The 18,521-nt window shown below is 37.6% G+C and overlaps 1 protein-coding gene across 1 annotated transcript in view; it reads right to left on the bottom strand.

The window, feature by feature from the left end:
• Nucleotides 1-18,521, bottom strand: part of LOC136846083 (neuronal PAS domain-containing protein 2-like) — a 376,593-nt gene that overhangs the window by 25,991 nt on the left and 332,081 nt on the right. Inside the window, exon 6 of the mRNA XM_067116792.1 lies at nucleotides 798-887. Within this exon, the coding sequence (XP_066972893.1) occupies nucleotides 798-887 (90 nt within the window). The remainder of the gene's footprint in view (nucleotides 1-797; nucleotides 888-18,521) is intronic.

Below are 18,521 nucleotides of genomic sequence, written 5' to 3'. Positions count from 1 at the left end.
CTAATAAAAGTGTCCATTAAGTTACCATTGGCAAGTGTTAGGAAAGTCAAAATATCGAACTAAAGTCTATTAACGGACAGTTAATCATTTACAGTCATTGCCGGCCTAATTGCCGTGAGTTTCAATGATTAAAAATCATTTGAAGATCTTTCATCAAATTACAAGAAATTACGAAACCTTCACTGAAAAAATTATCATTCAAATGATCATCACTAGAAAAAAATTACCATTCAAATGTTCATCACTAGGAAAACATCGTCATTCAAATGATAATAACTAAAAAAAATTATCATTCAGTCTTTAAAATCTTTCAATAAAACGATTTAAGACCAGGACCCACCTATATATAGGTACTACATGGCAGACCATTAATGTGATGGTCTTCGCTAAACAACTAACCTGTTAAAAGTGGAGAGAGAGAGAGAGAGAGAGAGAGAGAGAGAGTTTGATAACTTCCATTTTTGCATAACAACTAACATATTAAAAAGTGGAGAGAGAGAGAGAGAGAGTGAGTCTGCATCCCTTGCCAACACATATAGGGACTAACTTCCATTTTTGCATAACAACTAACCTATTCAAAAATAGGAAGAGAGAAAGAGAGTTTGCATCGCTTACCAAAGCATACTGGGAATACCTTCCATTTTTGCATAACAACTAACCTATTAAAAACTGACGAGAAAGCGAGAGAATGTGTTTGCATCCCTTGACAACACACTTTGGGAATAACTTTCATTTTTGCATAACAACTAACCCATTCAAAAGTGAAGAGAGAGAGAGAGAGAGTCTCCGTGACTTACCGGAAGGTGACCGATTAAGGGGGTGATTGACTCGGAGGTATATAAGACTCGGCCGGAGCACGACACTGTCATGATGAAGCCATCCAGCGCCTGCAACAAAAAAACAAATTCTTCTTAGTTAGGCTGAAACAGATTAACACCAGTGCTTGTAAAATTATTCTCACTCACAGAGCACCGATCTCTCAGGTTTCAAGACAAAATTCGAATCATACCTAAAAAAAATACACACACACACACACACGCTTAGGTTAAATAAAAGTTTAACACGACAAAGAAAACTCTTATGCGATGCTGCTAAAGGTTATAGCAACCTCTCTGCCTGCACGAAACAACAAAGGCGGAAAGAGACGCAAAGATGAGTCTGCAGTATCATTTTAATCGCAAAGACATTAATCCACGGATAATCTTCCAACTGCAATGGGCAAACACTGTGTGAGCAGGTAAAAGCCTCTCTCAGTAATGACTGGTAATTCAGCTGTTGTTGATGTGGCGTGAAATGAATTATACTGAAACTAATGGTTTCTGTGTTGATATATATATATATTTTTTTAACTAGAACGCCTACAACAGAACGTATATGTGCAATTTCATCAAGAATGGCACAAACATGTTAATTCAGACGACAGTAACACGTAGCTAAATACACTTATGCAAGACATGTCACTTGTCAAGTTCATTCATCTGACGAAAGCAAAGCATTTAACTCAAATTCAGTTCCAGCGACATGCGAGAATGGGCTGATGAACTTAGCCGGCTGACAGCATTTGAATGTCTTGAACTCAGTAGCTCTCATGGAATATGAACACACGGGGGGAAACTAACAAGTGAAACTGCGCTCGCTCAAGGGTAAACGTCAAAACCCAGGTTTAATGGTGACGCCTAGACAAGTGACCAACAGTAAAAATACATAGTATAATAGATTTCTTTCCAGCCGTATGGCTACTAGGGCATGACTGGCACATAAAAATTATTTTTTTTATTATTTTCTTTAAATTCTACTCCTCACGTCGCCCAGTTTTTTTTATCTTCTGACATCATGGCATTCTTATATTCATCCAGTCTGCTGACTCGTTAAATACCGCTGGCAACAACTAATAATCCGTCAGAAGGATATTATACCTGCGTGACGTAACTAGTAAGCGAACCTTGTTCGTTCGACATTAACAGTGAAGGTAATGTGAAATTGTCCTTCAGGTTCCCGTAGACTTTCCTGCTGCTGCCGCTGTAAGCCGATTTGAAGGACGTCCAAGGAAACAGACGTGGGAATATTTTTATTTTTTTTAAATGGTGGAATGATATATTAAACGTCCTTACTGGCAACAAGGATATAAATTACTTTTAGTACAGCTGGCATTAACAAATATAAGCTTCTACCTTTATTATCGTACCAATAAGTTAATGATGGAAAAGATTAACAAAATCCACCCCAAAGGCCAAATCAAAGTCCTTCAAAATAAGGCATCACGGCGACCCCATATAAAAATGGGAACAAGCTGGGAAGAAGAAGAAGAAGATTACATATACGCAAAGAAAGGAATCATTTCAAGCAACGTTTTAAACACTCGGAACCGCATTTGATCGTTCAAATGAAACGTTATATACGTACATGGAAATCAGAGCAAAGATTAACAAGAAAACAGTAAATGGAGTCTTTAATGATAAATGGCGCAGTGGAAGGGGCAAAACAGTCTATCTCGTCGGCAAATGAGTGTTGAATCTTTAAGTCGATACTATGTAAATGTGCACGTCTATTTCTTTGTATGAGGTTACCTTTACATTGGTTTACTTTTATGAAGTGTATAGTACTACAGCCAATATGCAGAAAAAAAAGCTTTCAAAAAATATACTTCGCATATAGGGTGCAATTTTCACAAATAAGGATTTTTCCCGCAAAAGATGGCACTAGAAAAAACTACGTCAATGTTCATTGTTGCAGTCATGCTACATAACACACACACACACACACACACACACAACCGAGTAAATATTTATAAATATCCACATAATCTGCCCATTATATGGCAATAACGCAGGAAGAAAACCCAGCACTTACATGTGTATCGTAAGGACAACAATACTGTCATTAATTTTTAGAAATTTTTTTGCAGCCCAACTGTAGCCAACTGCAGATAATACCATACTATGCCATACTATGCCAATTTCTAAGCACTGTCAACGGCATCCAACATTTGGAAGCCATCCAGCGACGTTTATTGACCACACCCAATGTTGATGTCCTAATCTGACCCACAGACCAACTATAATGCAAACGTGTTCAAGTTTATTGACCATATATATATATATATATATATAATATATATATATAGACCAATATATATATATATATATATATATATCTTCTAGCTTTGCCCATTTCTAACGTGTTCCCATCAGCCTCCTCCACCTTCCTCTGCCCAATGCAAAGACATATATATATATATATATATATATATATATATATATATATATATATATATATATATATATATATATATATATATATATATATATATATAGTATTTAATTGTAATAATCACAGTTATACGCTTGTCGCTACAAAGCCTACGATCCAAATGGAAGAGGGAAGAATATGAATTAATTGTGACGTCTCTAGCAGGATCTTACCTGCATCCGGAGTATCACAAAGAGGTCACGTTACCCACCTGACCACGTGAAGATTGTTGTTTGCGCTCCAAGACAATGAAAACATACGTGCCTTTGTTTTGTTAACAATCGTTCATTTTATACAGTAAATCTCCATGTAAATACCTGTATAATTCCCCTTCCGAGTGTTTGTGAGAACTTTCGTAACAATCACTTCAGTTATACCATGAACATCACCGGTGAGCGACGTCCGGACTAATCTCGTGACGCGCTAATTAAGATAATATGCAATTAATTATTACATTTCGAGTCAGACTCCATTACTGTGTCAATTCAAATTAATCGAGATTTAGTGTCAAGGCTAACAAACAAAGACACACACACAGTGTATATATATTATATATATATATATATATATATATATATATATATATATATATATATATGTGTATGTGTGTATATATATATATATATATATATATATATATATATATATATATATATATATATATATATATATATATACTGTGTGTGTGTTGTGTGTGTGTGTGTATACTGTGTGTGTTTGGGTGCGTGTGTGTGCATCTATCACACACACGATAGTAAAACTAATTTCCTAAAGTTTCCTGTCAGGCATAAAGATTTTAAAAAGATACAGTACTGATTAAACAGAGCGCTACCTGTGTGAGAGAGAGAGAGAGAGAGAGAGAGAGAGAGAGAGAGAGAGAGAGAGAGAGAGAGAGAGAGAGAGAGAGAGAGAGACTCAAGGCAGTCAGCAACTGGGAATCATTTTCCTCCGAAAGAGTAAATTCACAAAAGAAGTTAAGAGGTGAATGGCAACCATTTCTTCACAATGGCAGTCTGACCAGAATTTCAGTTAATCTGTATCCGGCTTGTATCAAAATCTTTCTTTCCTTAGTTTATCTCCTTCTTTGCGTTTGCACTGTATTACATTTGTGTAACTTTACCTAAGCAAATGCGCTTCATCATTATCATTACTTACTAATACAACGGTCACCATTACTAATATCACTGCAGCTGTGGAGAAAACTGATGTTGCTAAGACAACCATCCTGGCTCCAGCAAAGTGTATTATTATCATCATATTATTAATTCTCTACTTAACCTGAGATCAAAGCATCATTTGGAAAGCATACATCGAAACACCTGATCACAAAGAGCACACGCAGCGTGACCCTGAAAGGCACGCCGACACCTCTTCAACAGACAAAGGTCATCGTCGTAAATTCCGTCTGCCCACACAGCGCTCCGTAGGGATAATGCATGTGCAGTACATCATCATCCATGTGGGCTGGGATTGAAGCAACCCTGTAATGAGCACCTATGTGAAGCCCATTTCTCTTCGCTTTGTTTCCTGCTCCATGGAAAGAGAGAGAGAGAGAGAGAGAGAGAGAGAGAGAGAGAGAGAGAGAGAGAGAGAGAGAGAGCAGTTTACTCTTAGAGGTAATGTGTACAATTTTATAACAAATGAAATAAAGGATGTTTTGTAGTCTGGCCCTAAATTTTGAGGCAACCCTGTAATGAGCACCATGGAGAGAGAGAGAGAGAGAGAGAGAGAGAGAGAGAGAGAGAGCAGTTTACTTTTACAGGTAATACGAACATTTTTATACGAAATAAAAAACAAGTAAAAAAATGCGCCGAAGTGTCTTCGGCGCAATCGAGTTTTCTGTCCGGTGGTAGCCTCAGCCACGGCCTATAAAACTCTTAGCCGCGGCCCATGAAATTCAGCCAAGGTCCGGTGGTGGCCTATGTCGTTTATACCTATAGCGCTGCCAGAAGTACGGTTATGACTAACTTTAACCTTAGATTAAATAAAAACCACTGAGGCTAGACGGGTGCAATTTGGTATGTTTGATGATTAGAGGGTGGATGACCAACATACCAATTTGCAGCCCTCTAGCCTCACTAGTTTTCAAGATCTGAGGGCGGACGGACAAAGCCGGCACAATAGTTTTCTTTAACAGAAAACTACAAAGGAGGTTTTGTAACATAATGCTCAATTTATATTAAAATCAGACATCAAATGTCATTTACCTGATTATTGGAGACAAAGAAAAAGACAAACGCCTTAGATCGTTTAACTCAGGCAATTATGAAGGGCATGAAAGTCCACGAGAAATAAGATTCTCCCCTCAGTTAAAAGTATTAAAATCGTCTACACTCATTCGCAATTACAGGAAAGGTCGCTATAAGGTAAGACCCAAGGTATCCTCTCTCTCTCTCTCTCTCTCTCTCTCTCTCTCTCTCTCTCTCTCTCTCTCTCTCTCAAGCTGTTGTTGGGAAGTAGAAAACAGAGAAAAGGAGATAAAAAGAAAAAAAGAGAGCCTTAGGGACAAAACCCCACGCTTGAACACCCACGTTCGAGGAAGTAACAAAGGGGTCGTAATCTATTACAGAATTTTTTCTACATCGTTCATTTACTAACTGCAACCGTCGCTGCCATATAAATATAACGTTTACACATATATGCTTGCACATGCAAACGTATGGGCCTTGAGGTTTGGTAGGTAGCATTCTAGTTTATCAAGCACGCAAGAAGCCCAGGTTCGATTCCTGAAAGAGAACGGGCGGATAGGAACGCCCAGTTAAAAAAAACCCAACATGCCTCTGTTAACTTAAGTCGTTAATTATGTACCTGATAGTTGTGGTATCAGGTTTTAACAAAAGGTATGGGGGCAGCACCTTCCTCTCCATATATCTGCAAGTGCCTTCCCCTTTCAAGAGAATAAGTTGTTTGGCAGACAAAATATTCACTCGCATATATACAATGTGGGTCTTCCCCTCTCAAGAGAATAAGCTGTATGGTAGACAAAATACTCACTCAAATATATACAATGTGTTTCCATAATTATTCATGTTGGATTCTTTAGCTTCTGCAGTTTTAAAAACGTTCACCTCTTTTAACCCTCGCAGTCATGAGAGAGCCCTTCGGTAAAAAGGGCTCTCTGGTAAAAAGAAGTGGGTGTTCCGTCAGGTGAGAAGGAGTCAGGTCGAGCCGCTTTCTTGGAACCGGGAAGGCTTGACGTTATCTTGAGAAAATTCAGCGGAAGAGAGAATAACCGGCACAAACAAAGAGAAAGGCAAGTTTCAACTCTGAAGGCCACCAGAGGAAAAATGATTACATCAACTTTTTCGTCACTGCAACCCCTCGGGCTCTTTTGTGCTCGTATGTAGTTCCGTAAAAAGTATCTAAGCTAGGCTAGTTCCTCAGCAACCCTGGTTAAAAACCAGCCAGCACACCACAGAATTACAAGGGAGGCTGGTTAAAAAATATAATACTTGTACAGAGAGAGAGAGAGAGAGAGAGAGAGAGAGAGAGAGAGAGAGAGAGAGAGAGAGAGAGAGAGAGAGAGTAGAGAGAAAATTAACAGCAGACCATTAAAAAATCCAGTACAAAGCAACAAAACCGGTTACAATACCCAGTAATTGTATTCTAAAAATCAATTATGTAAATTAAAAGAATGAAGCATGAAAATTTACTGTCAAAACTGGCTTTTCTCACTTTTCACTTGAAAGACAAGAGACGATGCAGAATTAGACCACAGAAAATATATTTAGTAACGGGACCATAATGAAATACGGAGTTCTTATGATCGAAAGAATGTTCAGGAAAATGGAAAAAAGGATTACACTACTTAAAAATACAAAAAAAAAAGGAACACAGCGATCTGATAAAGTGGACGTGGAACGCAAACACGTGAAACGATAAAGCAGTGACACCTACACTAAGATTACTGAACGATATTTGATAAAACGAGACAATATGTATATCTTAAAGAAGCAGACATAACAATTTATTAAATTTTGATTGTTATTTGCAAATCAGTGAATAAAAAGGTAAGACTAAATCCGCATATTTCATCAGCTCATCACGAAAATGAAAAAAAGAAAAAAGGGTGTTATAGGGACAAAATGAAACAAGTAGATCTAGCATAAATATAAAATACCTAAAAAACTGAATTCATTTCATCGCTATTTTGTTGCATAATCTGGTATGGAAGAAATTACTTGATTAAGTATACGTAAATGAGACGGCGATTTTGACGACGACAGAAGTGATATAAAAAATAAATCTATATATAATGCAAAAACAGGTTCTTAAACGCGCAGCGGCAGGTCAAGGGGATCGTTTATCCATTATCATTTTGATCACCTTGTGAATTAACAAAAGTGCTTGATGCTGTAAAGCTTAAAATAAACTTCTAGCGCCATTGCTACTACTGTTAATCAGAGAGAAATCTGAAAAGAAAGAGTGCTATGTTCGGGTGAGATCAAACATCGCATATAATTATATTTGCATGGCCATAATTCACTCCCACTCTCTCTCAGGTTCTTCTTGGGACACGCTGCCGAACGTAGCAGACACCATTACGCCACTCTCTCTCTCTCTCTCTCTCTCTCTCTCTCTGCCTTTTAAAGTTCAGTCCTCCTCATCATACGATTTTGGTACCGGTGCGATGAAGGGTGGGTCCGAAATTTGTTCCAGGTGGAGACTCAGTGTTACAGAAAATTATTTTTCCCCCATAATATTCAAAACTGTGTGGGCATGTATAGACATGCACATACACATATATATATGGAGACTCAGTGTTAGAGAAAATTATTTCTCCCCCATAATATTCAAAACTGTGTGGGCATGTATAGACATGCACATACACACATATATATGCATATATATATGTATGTATATATAAATATATATATATACACATATACATATATACATATATACATTATATATATATATATATATATATATATATATATATATATATATATATATATATATATCATACCTATAACCCAAAAATACACGCTGAACATCATAACTGTAACATCTAGAGATACCTTCTGTATGAGGAAAGGGCGTATGCTAGAAAAAAATATCTAGAGTACATTTTGAACCATATTCAAATCAAATGGCATCCGCTTTACCATTTTGCGTCTACGGTGAGATCGATGAGGTTGTCTAATAAGAAACAGTACAACTGATCTCGAGAGAGATTAAATTTTTAAAAATCTGATGGTAAGACAAGAAACTAAATCTTAATCACATTTCTTCCCGGAGAAATTAAGTACATCATTTTGCAACATTATTAAAATTGATGACATTCTTATGTCAGCTGCAAAATATTTAAACAAACCAAAGCGATACATAAACACGGCACCTAGCATTGTCTCAAAGATCGCTGGTAGAATATTAAATTTTCAAAAACGAAGTTATTAACACAAACTTTTCATCACTTCTCGGCGGAAGGTATTTCGTGGAGCAGTAATAATGGAGGATGGGTTACAAACTTTATGAAGATCGTCCCTCCAGATAATAGGTGGTCTGAATACAAGTGGGAACTCCCCTCCTCGTATGTCTTTTAGCACGAAACATTCCAGCAACCATTTGAAAACGTTGGGTTCACGACAGGTAATATGTAAAAAAATGTTTTAGTATAAATGAATAAGACTTTTTCTACCTTATATATATATATATATATATATATATATATATATATATATATATATATATATATATATATATAGAGAGAGAGAGAGAGAGAGAGAGAGAGAGAGAGAGAGAGAGAGAGAGAGAGAGAGTTTGTCACGCTTTTCTTACACAAAAAAATCCTCGCAGAAACGTTACAATTATCAACAATTTCAGTTTATTCGAAAATCTATCACTACGCACTGGAAAATATGCATAAACGCCATAGATTTCAAAAAGGGAAACAAATGAAAGTATTTTTAATACAAGCCTACACACATCCTTTATATGACTGAACAGACTGTACATGACGAGAAGAAAATTAGCGCACTAAGATTGAAAACTTGAACACCTCTTTAACACGCTGGCAACAAATCAACGTTAAAAGTCTCAATCAACCTAAGCCTTGATATAAAATCCAATGGCCAGTTCAGACGTACGTAACCCGAACGATAAAATCTCAAATATTCCTACATTCATGAAATATCGTCAAGATGTTTCGTGAGGCTGATGATATCGAGGAAACCTGAGGCATTTTCTTCCTAAAGGCGCCGCCTCTTTCACATTCGGACTTCCTAATGGCCGCGTGAACCAAGAGTTGTTGGATGACGGGTCCCGACATTTTAAAAAGAATTTTATTCTAAAGAAAAGTATTATTTTTCCATCATTTTAGTGAGAATTGCAGTCAGTAAAGCAGCCGAAATAAAGGGGTGAATAAAGGAGCTAAATTGCTAAACTTGAGATAAATTAAGCAGCTGAAGAAGTCGCCAAAGAATCGGTTTATTGATATAATTTCTTAATGCATGAATCATCCAGGAACTGTTCACAAAATGCTAAACATTAGAAATTTCCAAAATAGCTTGAAACTACAAAAGGCACACACACACACACACACACACACACACACACACACACACACACACACACACACACACACACACACACACACATATATATATATATATATATATATATATATATATATATATATATATATATATATATATATAATAATAAAAGAATCAGCAGGTATCAAAGAGTCTAAGCTCGAATCTGATAAGATTCACGTCCTTGTACAACCGACAAGAAGCTCGTCACATCAAGAAAATTCCCAGAAACAAGAAATAAAAAAAAAAAGTCACAAAATGATTCACCAGCGTCAACAGCATGAAGGCACACCGAGTTTTACAAATGTTCCAATTGATGCAACAGCCGTCAGTCCGTCTGTTACACAATCACCTGGACAGCGACCTTTTAAACCTTTTAAAGTCAGCATCATCACACTTTTATCACACACGCTGGTGTAGCGTCTCTTTAAACTGAAGGCAGAATTTGCACTTGAAAATTCTTAAAATACGAACATATGAATGATGGACTTAACAGAAGTAGCAGCACGAACTGAGAGAGAGAGAGAGAGAGAGAGAGAGAGAGAGAGAGAGAGAGAGAGAGGGATGGGGATGGGGTGGGTGGGTGCCCTGGTCTAGCACGGTCAAGGACAAGGTCGGGGCCACCTTCCCCTAGTATTGATCACCTCAACTGCAACTCACGAGAGAGAGAGAGAGAGAGAGAGAGAGAGAGAGAGAGATTTGGTCGCTCCAATTTCGTCATAGTTGAACCACAACCTTTCACGAATCCATGCGTCCCGAAATGAGGTCAATGACCTTATACAGAAATTCACTTACATAACCACACACGCACTTCTTGTGTATATGGAATGCTGCGAAGACTGAGTATCCTTACAGTTCCTACAGGACTTGAATTATAATGTCCTAACTGTATAAATATTCTTTTAATTACAAGACAACAGCGCCTGTATCTGATTATATGAGAAACAGTTAACGTAACTGTTCTAATGGCGAGTCTTTGCAGAAGAAATTCTTACATGTTTTAATACGTTTATTGCTTGAAGACGACTGAAAATCTCGTCTTTTACCGCCAGTATCAGTCATTACGTAAAGAGAGAGAGAGAGAGAGAGAGAGAGAGAGAGAGAGAGAGAGAGAGAGAGAGAGAGAGAGAGAGTTAGTTATCAAATCAGCTTTCAACATGACTACTGTCAGTCATTTCTTGTTCAGTGAACAGACATCCTACAGCTTTTCGTTTATCGATATGAACGAAAGAAGGGGATAACTTGAAACATAATAGGCACTACTACTGAGCATATAGAAGTACCTCTCTCTCTATTACTGGAACTACTGATACAAAAACGTCGTTCGGGTATTCTGTTCCAATTTTGTTCCAACATTATTCTGCCGTACTTGCGGTTTATTTTTTCTCTTTTTTCACGTCTACACACACTCACACACACACACACACACTTAGCACATAAGCAGACATAACCTTTTACACCAGTTATAACGAAATATAACCATTACCTTCAAAATGGGGCACGAACACTCTTTCAGAATGTGAAGTATAAATTCTATTATAATATTATAACCAGAGAGATCTTCCCGATTTTTAAACATTAAAGGCTGCCCTAACTTATAAGCAACAGTCAACCGCTTCTGACTAGCGTAAACACTTAATAACAGCCACCCATTTTAAAAGTGACGAACAGTCAACAGCTATAGGAAAAATAACACCCTTATCACTTTTTAATAACAGACAGGCAATCAACACTTTTAATGGACGACTGCAAACCAGTATATAAACATCTGCATTTGAAAATGAAGCAGTCGCTATAATGAAGTAGTGGAAAATAGTTTGCAGTTTTCCTAAAAAAAATGATAAAAGTTACAGTTGCTTAAAGCCCCGAAACAATCAATACATGATATATAAGAAAAAGCACTCTTAGGAGCTTTACCCCTTATTTCTTTTTAAAGTACTCATTACGGTAGCATTTCTAATTAAGGATATGCAAGATACTTGAAAACTTTACAGAAAACGTTCCCATTAAAAAGGAAGCAATAAGTTTAATTATTATTATTATTATTATTATTATTATTATTATTTCAGTAGATGAAACCTATTCACATGGAACAAGCACACCAAAGGGGCCACTGACTTGAAATTCAAGCTTCCAAAGAATGTTGCTTTCAACCTCCCACCACAGACTCCATACTGCAGCAGTAACTGATCGTGATACAGAGCCAGTGATTTTTCATCGCCCTGGGGGAGACGCGAACCCGCGACATCTGAGTGGCATTCTATGACATTAACCACTATAACCAGCGGACCAGTACGACAAAGTCATTATCTTTACACAAAAGGAATGTTGCTGTAGTTTTCAATAATGGAAACTGACAAAAATTTAAATTTCTAATACTGAAAACTGGCCAACCCTCACCGAAGAAAATGGGAACAATCAGCAAATCACAAAGACAGGGATCTTAAATTTAATTTGGCAGAAAATTGCAAAACTTATTAAAACCTCTAAACCGTAATAAGACGTGCAAATCATCAAATTGTGAAAATTGTTGTATTATTTCGATAAGGCAAAGCAAAAGAACAAAAGTGCCGATTAAAAACGAATTCCTTGCCCTCGCTCACTCTTTAATTGATTAAGCACACAACAGACAATTCACAGCATTCCAGTCGCGCGGGAAAATAATTGCCTTCATCCAAAAATAATGACCAAATGTGAACCATCTTACGGATCACAAAGCAGCACGTTACGTACTAAAATAATGCTACTGAAATTCACCCATTCCCACGCATAAATTATTGAGTGCATAAAAGTGTGACTGAGAGATGGACGCACAGAGCGACAGACAGACGAATGCCTTTGCTCTTTCCCTAAGGGCTTTGCGGGTTGTGGGGGGAGGGGGTAGACAAAAGAGAAATAGCGTCCACAAATCTATGAAAGAAGTTTCACATTTCAAACATCAAAGCTGGACACTAAATTGTATAACCGCTAATTAGCTTTCGCTTTTCATCAAATGAAAATGACTCCTTGAAAAGGAAAGAATCCAAGAAGTGTACTGCAATTACTTGTTAGTTTAAAGGTAGGTTCACGATTTGCCATTAAAAAAAAACACGTAAATTTCTTGACAATATGTGTTCAAAACACACACTCCGTTGCACCGACTTTTCAAAAATAATTCGCCTTCTCATCTCGGGACAGAATGAGAAAGGAGTCTAAGTATTTTATGAAAAGTATCACACTTCATTCAAAAGAAGCATCTGCTGTCGTATGGCCCAGTTTTCTTTTCCTGTGCTTTCTTCCACACAAAAAACTGTAAAAAAAAAAAAAAAACGGTTTCACGGAGCCCTGCGTTTAAAAAAAAAAAAAAGTCGCATGATAAATTTACTACCTGAGCCCTTTTCTTACGTGGTTTCATATTGTTTTGTATAGTATTCTGCATAACTAAACTATATGTTAACATTACAGACACATTCTCAGCCAGAAAAATAAAAATTTTATTACTACAGGCCATGACATTCAAGTAGCCTGTTTATTTGATACTACAAAATGGTAAGCGCTCTTGAGAAATATTTGCCAGTGTTAAGGAAAAATTAACCACCTGACGTTTGCTGATCTCAGACTAGAGAAAACAGCAGGGGTGATTGTAAGGCTAACGGCCCCACTTTGTCAACAGGACGAAGCCAAACTGAAGGCTGCAACAGGTCTTGCAACAACACATCCCAATGGTGAGCAATAGATCCTAGTAAGGATCCAAAAGTTGTGTGAGCATGGAAGAGGCAACCATGCTTGACACAGTCTCTCACAGACCGAATATACAAGCCACTTCAGTAACGCCCTGAGAACGGACTTAGAGAGCGAAAACATATCGTTCCCAAGCACGTAATTCAATTTATTACCTAGTCGACACCAGTCATCTAAATCTATGGTTAAAAACACATTCGACCTGTCAAAAGTTACCGAGAACGGTGCATATTTATCATCGACTGGGGATTAATTAGTCTAGCGAGTGATATTAATTAAGGAAAATAAGAAGACTTCAAAGAGCCCAAGTCACTGGATTTACGCATTTTGACGTTTAAGCTATTCCGGATATCACTCCTTGTTTTTCCTCAGACGTCACTTTCATGTGTTTTCGCTACGTAAACACGCGAGGGTATCTGAGAGAGAGAGAGAGAGAGAGAGAGAGAGAGAGAGAGAGAGAGAGAGAGAGAGAGAGACGTACTCTTTACCAAACGTTCTGGTTTATATGGAAATAATTAAATTCTTATTTTTGAAAAGCAAGGCGCACGCGCTCCAATTTGTAAAGGAGTGGCTAAAGGTAACTGAAAAAGGAAATATAACATACAAATGACCTTAACAGGACAATGCACTCACCCGGACCCGTCCGGAATACGGAACAAAAGAATACAAAAAAGAATAAATAAAATGCCTCAAACGGCGTTTTGATTGTTGCCTAGAGAAATTAACAAGGGGAAAGCAGACGCCACCGGTTTATATAGATTCATGTTCACCTACATCCCAGGACACACTTTTTCATCCGGGTCGAAAAGTATTCGTAAGGAAAATCATTTATTTCGCAACACAAGATTTCATACTGCCATTTACATGCAAAACAGTTAACTCCCTTAGTGAACAAAATTCTTTATTTCATGCTCTTCTTTCGTCATTTTTATTAGTTTTCTGTAAAAGAAAACTAATGAGATGGCTTTGTCTGTCCGTTCGCACTTTTTCTGCCCGCCCTCAGATCTCAAAAACTACTGAGGCTAGAGGGCTGCAAATTGATATGTTGATCATCCACCCTCCAGTCAGCAAACATACCAAATTGCAGCCCTCTACCTTCCGTAGTTTTTATTTAACTCAAGGTTAAAGTTAGCCATGATCGTTCGTCTGGCAACGCTTAGGACATGCCACCACTGGGCAGTGGCTGAAAGCTTCATGGGCCGCGGCTCATACAGCATTATACGCTGTACAGAAAACTCGATTGCGTCGAAGAAACTTCAGCACATTTTTTACTTGTTTGTCTTGCAAACTCCCTTCTATTCACGTCTTTCTCTCTTCCTTTCACCTGACTTTCAGATTATATTTATGAAGACGGTCCTGAAAGTTCATTTTCTCCCGTTCCTGAAATATTTTACCAACCAATACCTGGTTTTTTTTTTTTTTTTTTTTTTTTTGTCTCCAAAACTTTTACTGATGCCTACAGTCACCTTACCACAAACCTCCCTTTACTTCTATCTTGCGCCTCCTTCACCACGACGTATCAACGCTACAGGTTGCTCGTTTGAGCAAATGTTTCTTCTATAATAGGGCCAGCTTGAATCTAACATGTACTCTCTAACTACCTTCGTATTTTTAGCCAACAGAACGTTTGACGTCATTGCATTCATTCAGTGAATCAATTACCCATCACCAACTATAAATATATGTCTTTTCATCTCACGGACACAGTTCAACATTCTCTCTTCACCACCTTTCTTGGCATTTCCCTCTTACCTACGTGCAGTAGCGCCGGACACACGATAAATTTCATTATTCGTATGTCTCTCCTTCGTCCGTAATCCATTTCCTCCTCAGCAACGTTCCAACTTAACTGTTCCTTTCCTTGATTTTTCTCGTTTCCATCCCTGTTTATTGGGTTCCAGCCTCCTGGACTTCAATACAGTAAAAAAAAAAAATTAATGTCCGGGATCCTGGCAGTGTCACGCCAGATAAATTACGATCAATAAATCTCCATATCACAAATACCTGATGTCCTCCAGTTCTTCCGCCCCTGACATCCTCAAAGGGTCCTTTAACCTGTCACGGGTCCTGTCAAGTCTCGCCCCTCTCTCACTATCTGTTCTAACCCTCAAGACTCACATTTCTTTCATTTTCCTTCATTCTCCTCTCTTCTTGCGTTATTATCATATTTCTCGTTGCTCCACCAATGAGCTCGTCGAATTCATTTAGCCCTCTTCCTCCATCTTGCCAGATTAGCCGACCCGCTTCCCCTACCTTCATTCGATTTCCCCCTTATTCCCCGGGTTTAATCTTATCATTCTTACTTCCCAAGCAACTTCTTATTCTGACTCTCCCTTCAGTCCTCGCCATGAGAGTGGTTTGCATCGGTCCATCTTCCGATGTCTTCTTCTGTTTCGTCACTCAATGGACAGAGACCATCTTTTGTATCATTCTTCCATTGGTACACTTAGCTGTTGTTTGATCTTTCCAAGGAAAAAGAATGCCTTTTACTTCATCTTTCCAGTGACAAAGAACACCTTTCATTTCATCTTTCTAATGACAAAGAACACCTTTTATTTCATCTTTCTAATGACAAAGAACACCTTTTATTTCATCTTTCCAATGATAGAGAACACCTTTTATTTCATCTTTCCAATGATAGAGAACATCTTTTATTTCATCTTTCCAATGACACTTTTATTTTATCTTTCCAATGACAAAGAACACCTTTTATTTCATCTTTCCAATGACAAAGAACACCTGTATTTCATCTTTCCAGTGACAAAGAACACCTTTTATAACATCAAACCAATGACAAAGAATGACAAAGAACACCTGTATTTCATCTTTCCAATGACAAAGAACACCTATATTTCATCTTTTCAGTGACAAAGAACACCTTTTATACCATCTTTCCAATGACAAAGAACACCTTGAATTTCATCTTTCGAATGACAAAGAATACCTTTTATGCCATCTTTCTAGTGACAAAAACCACCTTTTATTTCACCTTTCCGGTGGCAAGGAACACAGTTTATTTCATCTTTCCAATGACAAAAAATACCTTTTATACAATATTTTTTTTCAGTGACAAAGAACACCTCTTTATTTCATCTTTCCAGTGACAAAATATCTTATATTTCATCTTTCCAAAGACAAAACCTTGAACTACATCTTTCAACTGATGGTTATGGCGTTTTGTTTCATCTCTCCTATAAAGCTTATTGCATTTTGCACCATCAATGTATTTATAGAGATCACCCTTTTGTTTCAAATTTCTATATCGGGAACATTTCAATCGCTTCCTGTATTTCATCGACAAAAGTCTTAGTTTCATTTTTATACATATTTGTACCTGCCTTTGTATTTTATTGCTTCACGCTCCTCAGATTTCAGTTCCTGCGCTATTTAAATTCTTCTCATTCCTTCATTTCCTTAAGTTCCCCCGAAAGCTTGTTTTTTGTTATTTCCATTTCTTCCTTCGACGTACTTTTTATCGTTCTTTCTTATTTGATTTTACTCCTACCACTCGGAGGAGTTTCTCTCTCGCTAAGGTTATCTCTCTCTTCATCGCGCTTTCTTTCATACGCAGACATTCATATTGACTGTTCCTCAATCATGACGTCACCAGTAGATTGAGATTCCCGACTTTCCAAAGATTCTATACCCTGTCATTTCTTGATTTCTTTTGTGTTCTCTGATTCCCCGCCATCTTTTTCCGTTTTCCAAGATATCCTGTTCCATTATCCTTTACATTTCCACCCCTTTAAGTATTCACACCTTCCCCCTCCTACGGCTCATACGTGAGGCCTAATCCGCTTACTTATAATCTTCACTTTTTTAATTATAAGTCCTCTGCGCAGGATAATAAAAGTGTGGGGGCAATAACGTACTTTATAACGTACCCATTTTCCAACTCCAAGGACAGGCAATATGTGCTGCCCATATTACTAAATTCCTTGAAAGAGCTGTTTTTCCCTTTCAGAATATTGCTGGTTAGAGTGTGCTTGTGTAAGTTTACACGTGCTCGAACTTGTACTTGTGGGAATAAATGAAATTGTAAGTGGTTTGTGTGTGTATATGATGAGAGAGAGAGAGAGAGAGAGAGAGAGAGAGAGAGAGAGAGAGAGAGAGCTCCTTGTCAGGATGATCCTTTTATGAAAGAACGTAAAGCAGGATATTTTTATATTGCAGCACAATATGTTAGCTTGATTTTATTAAGATTGTATTTTTGATCTGTACCCAACCAATTACTTACAGTTACGGATGATGAACTTGCATAACAACAGGCCATTAAAAATATGCTTTCGTCAATCTCTCTCTCTCTCTCTCTCTCTCTCTCTCTCTCTCTCTCTCTCTCTCTCTCTCTCTCTGCATGCAATAAACATAATATATTTTTTAAAGATAATGGTGATTGTATCAGCTTTCTTGTATTCATAAAAAACTACAATTTACACCTAACGTGTTTAATTTCCTGAACGTAAAAAAAATTTCTCTAAAAATATATGTTTATCAAAACGTGGAAGATGGGAAAATTCAGCTTTGACTCTAGATTAAAAAAATAAAACTAACACCATAAGAAATGCACAGAGAAAATCTTTGACTTTCTTAGTTTCCATTTATTCCCTTAAATCTGCAATTCTTTTTTATTCCGGGAAGTCTAGTGTGGCACATAATCTTCCATTTTCCACTTGCCACAATTCTCTCCTGCCAAACCTGTGACTCATATCACCGATTGGGATCTTTCCTAGATAGTGACCCCCACGGGTTTTAATCCGGTAGGTATCCACCTCTGCGGCGTGTTCAGTACAAGCCCGTTGGGATGAACGTGATAACGTAAACAAAAGACTGTAAATGTTATAAAGATAATGACCCCCAAGAAGTATTAGTCCTAGATAACGGGCCCCGAAAACCCTTGGGGGTCAATATCCAGGAAAGATCTCGCCGATGGCTTGGAGGGGGGGGGGATCTCTCCGGTAACAAGAACAGCCTCCTCCGCATATGGGGCAATCTCGCCTCCGCACCTCTAAGAATTAT

Source organism: Macrobrachium rosenbergii, chromosome 14 (genome assembly GCF_040412425.1).
Source record: "Macrobrachium rosenbergii isolate ZJJX-2024 chromosome 14, ASM4041242v1, whole genome shotgun sequence".
NCBI lineage: Eukaryota > Metazoa > Arthropoda > Malacostraca > Decapoda > Palaemonidae > Macrobrachium > Macrobrachium rosenbergii.
Note: the sequence above shows the minus strand (reverse complement) of the source record. Positions and strands in the feature narration are given on the sequence as shown.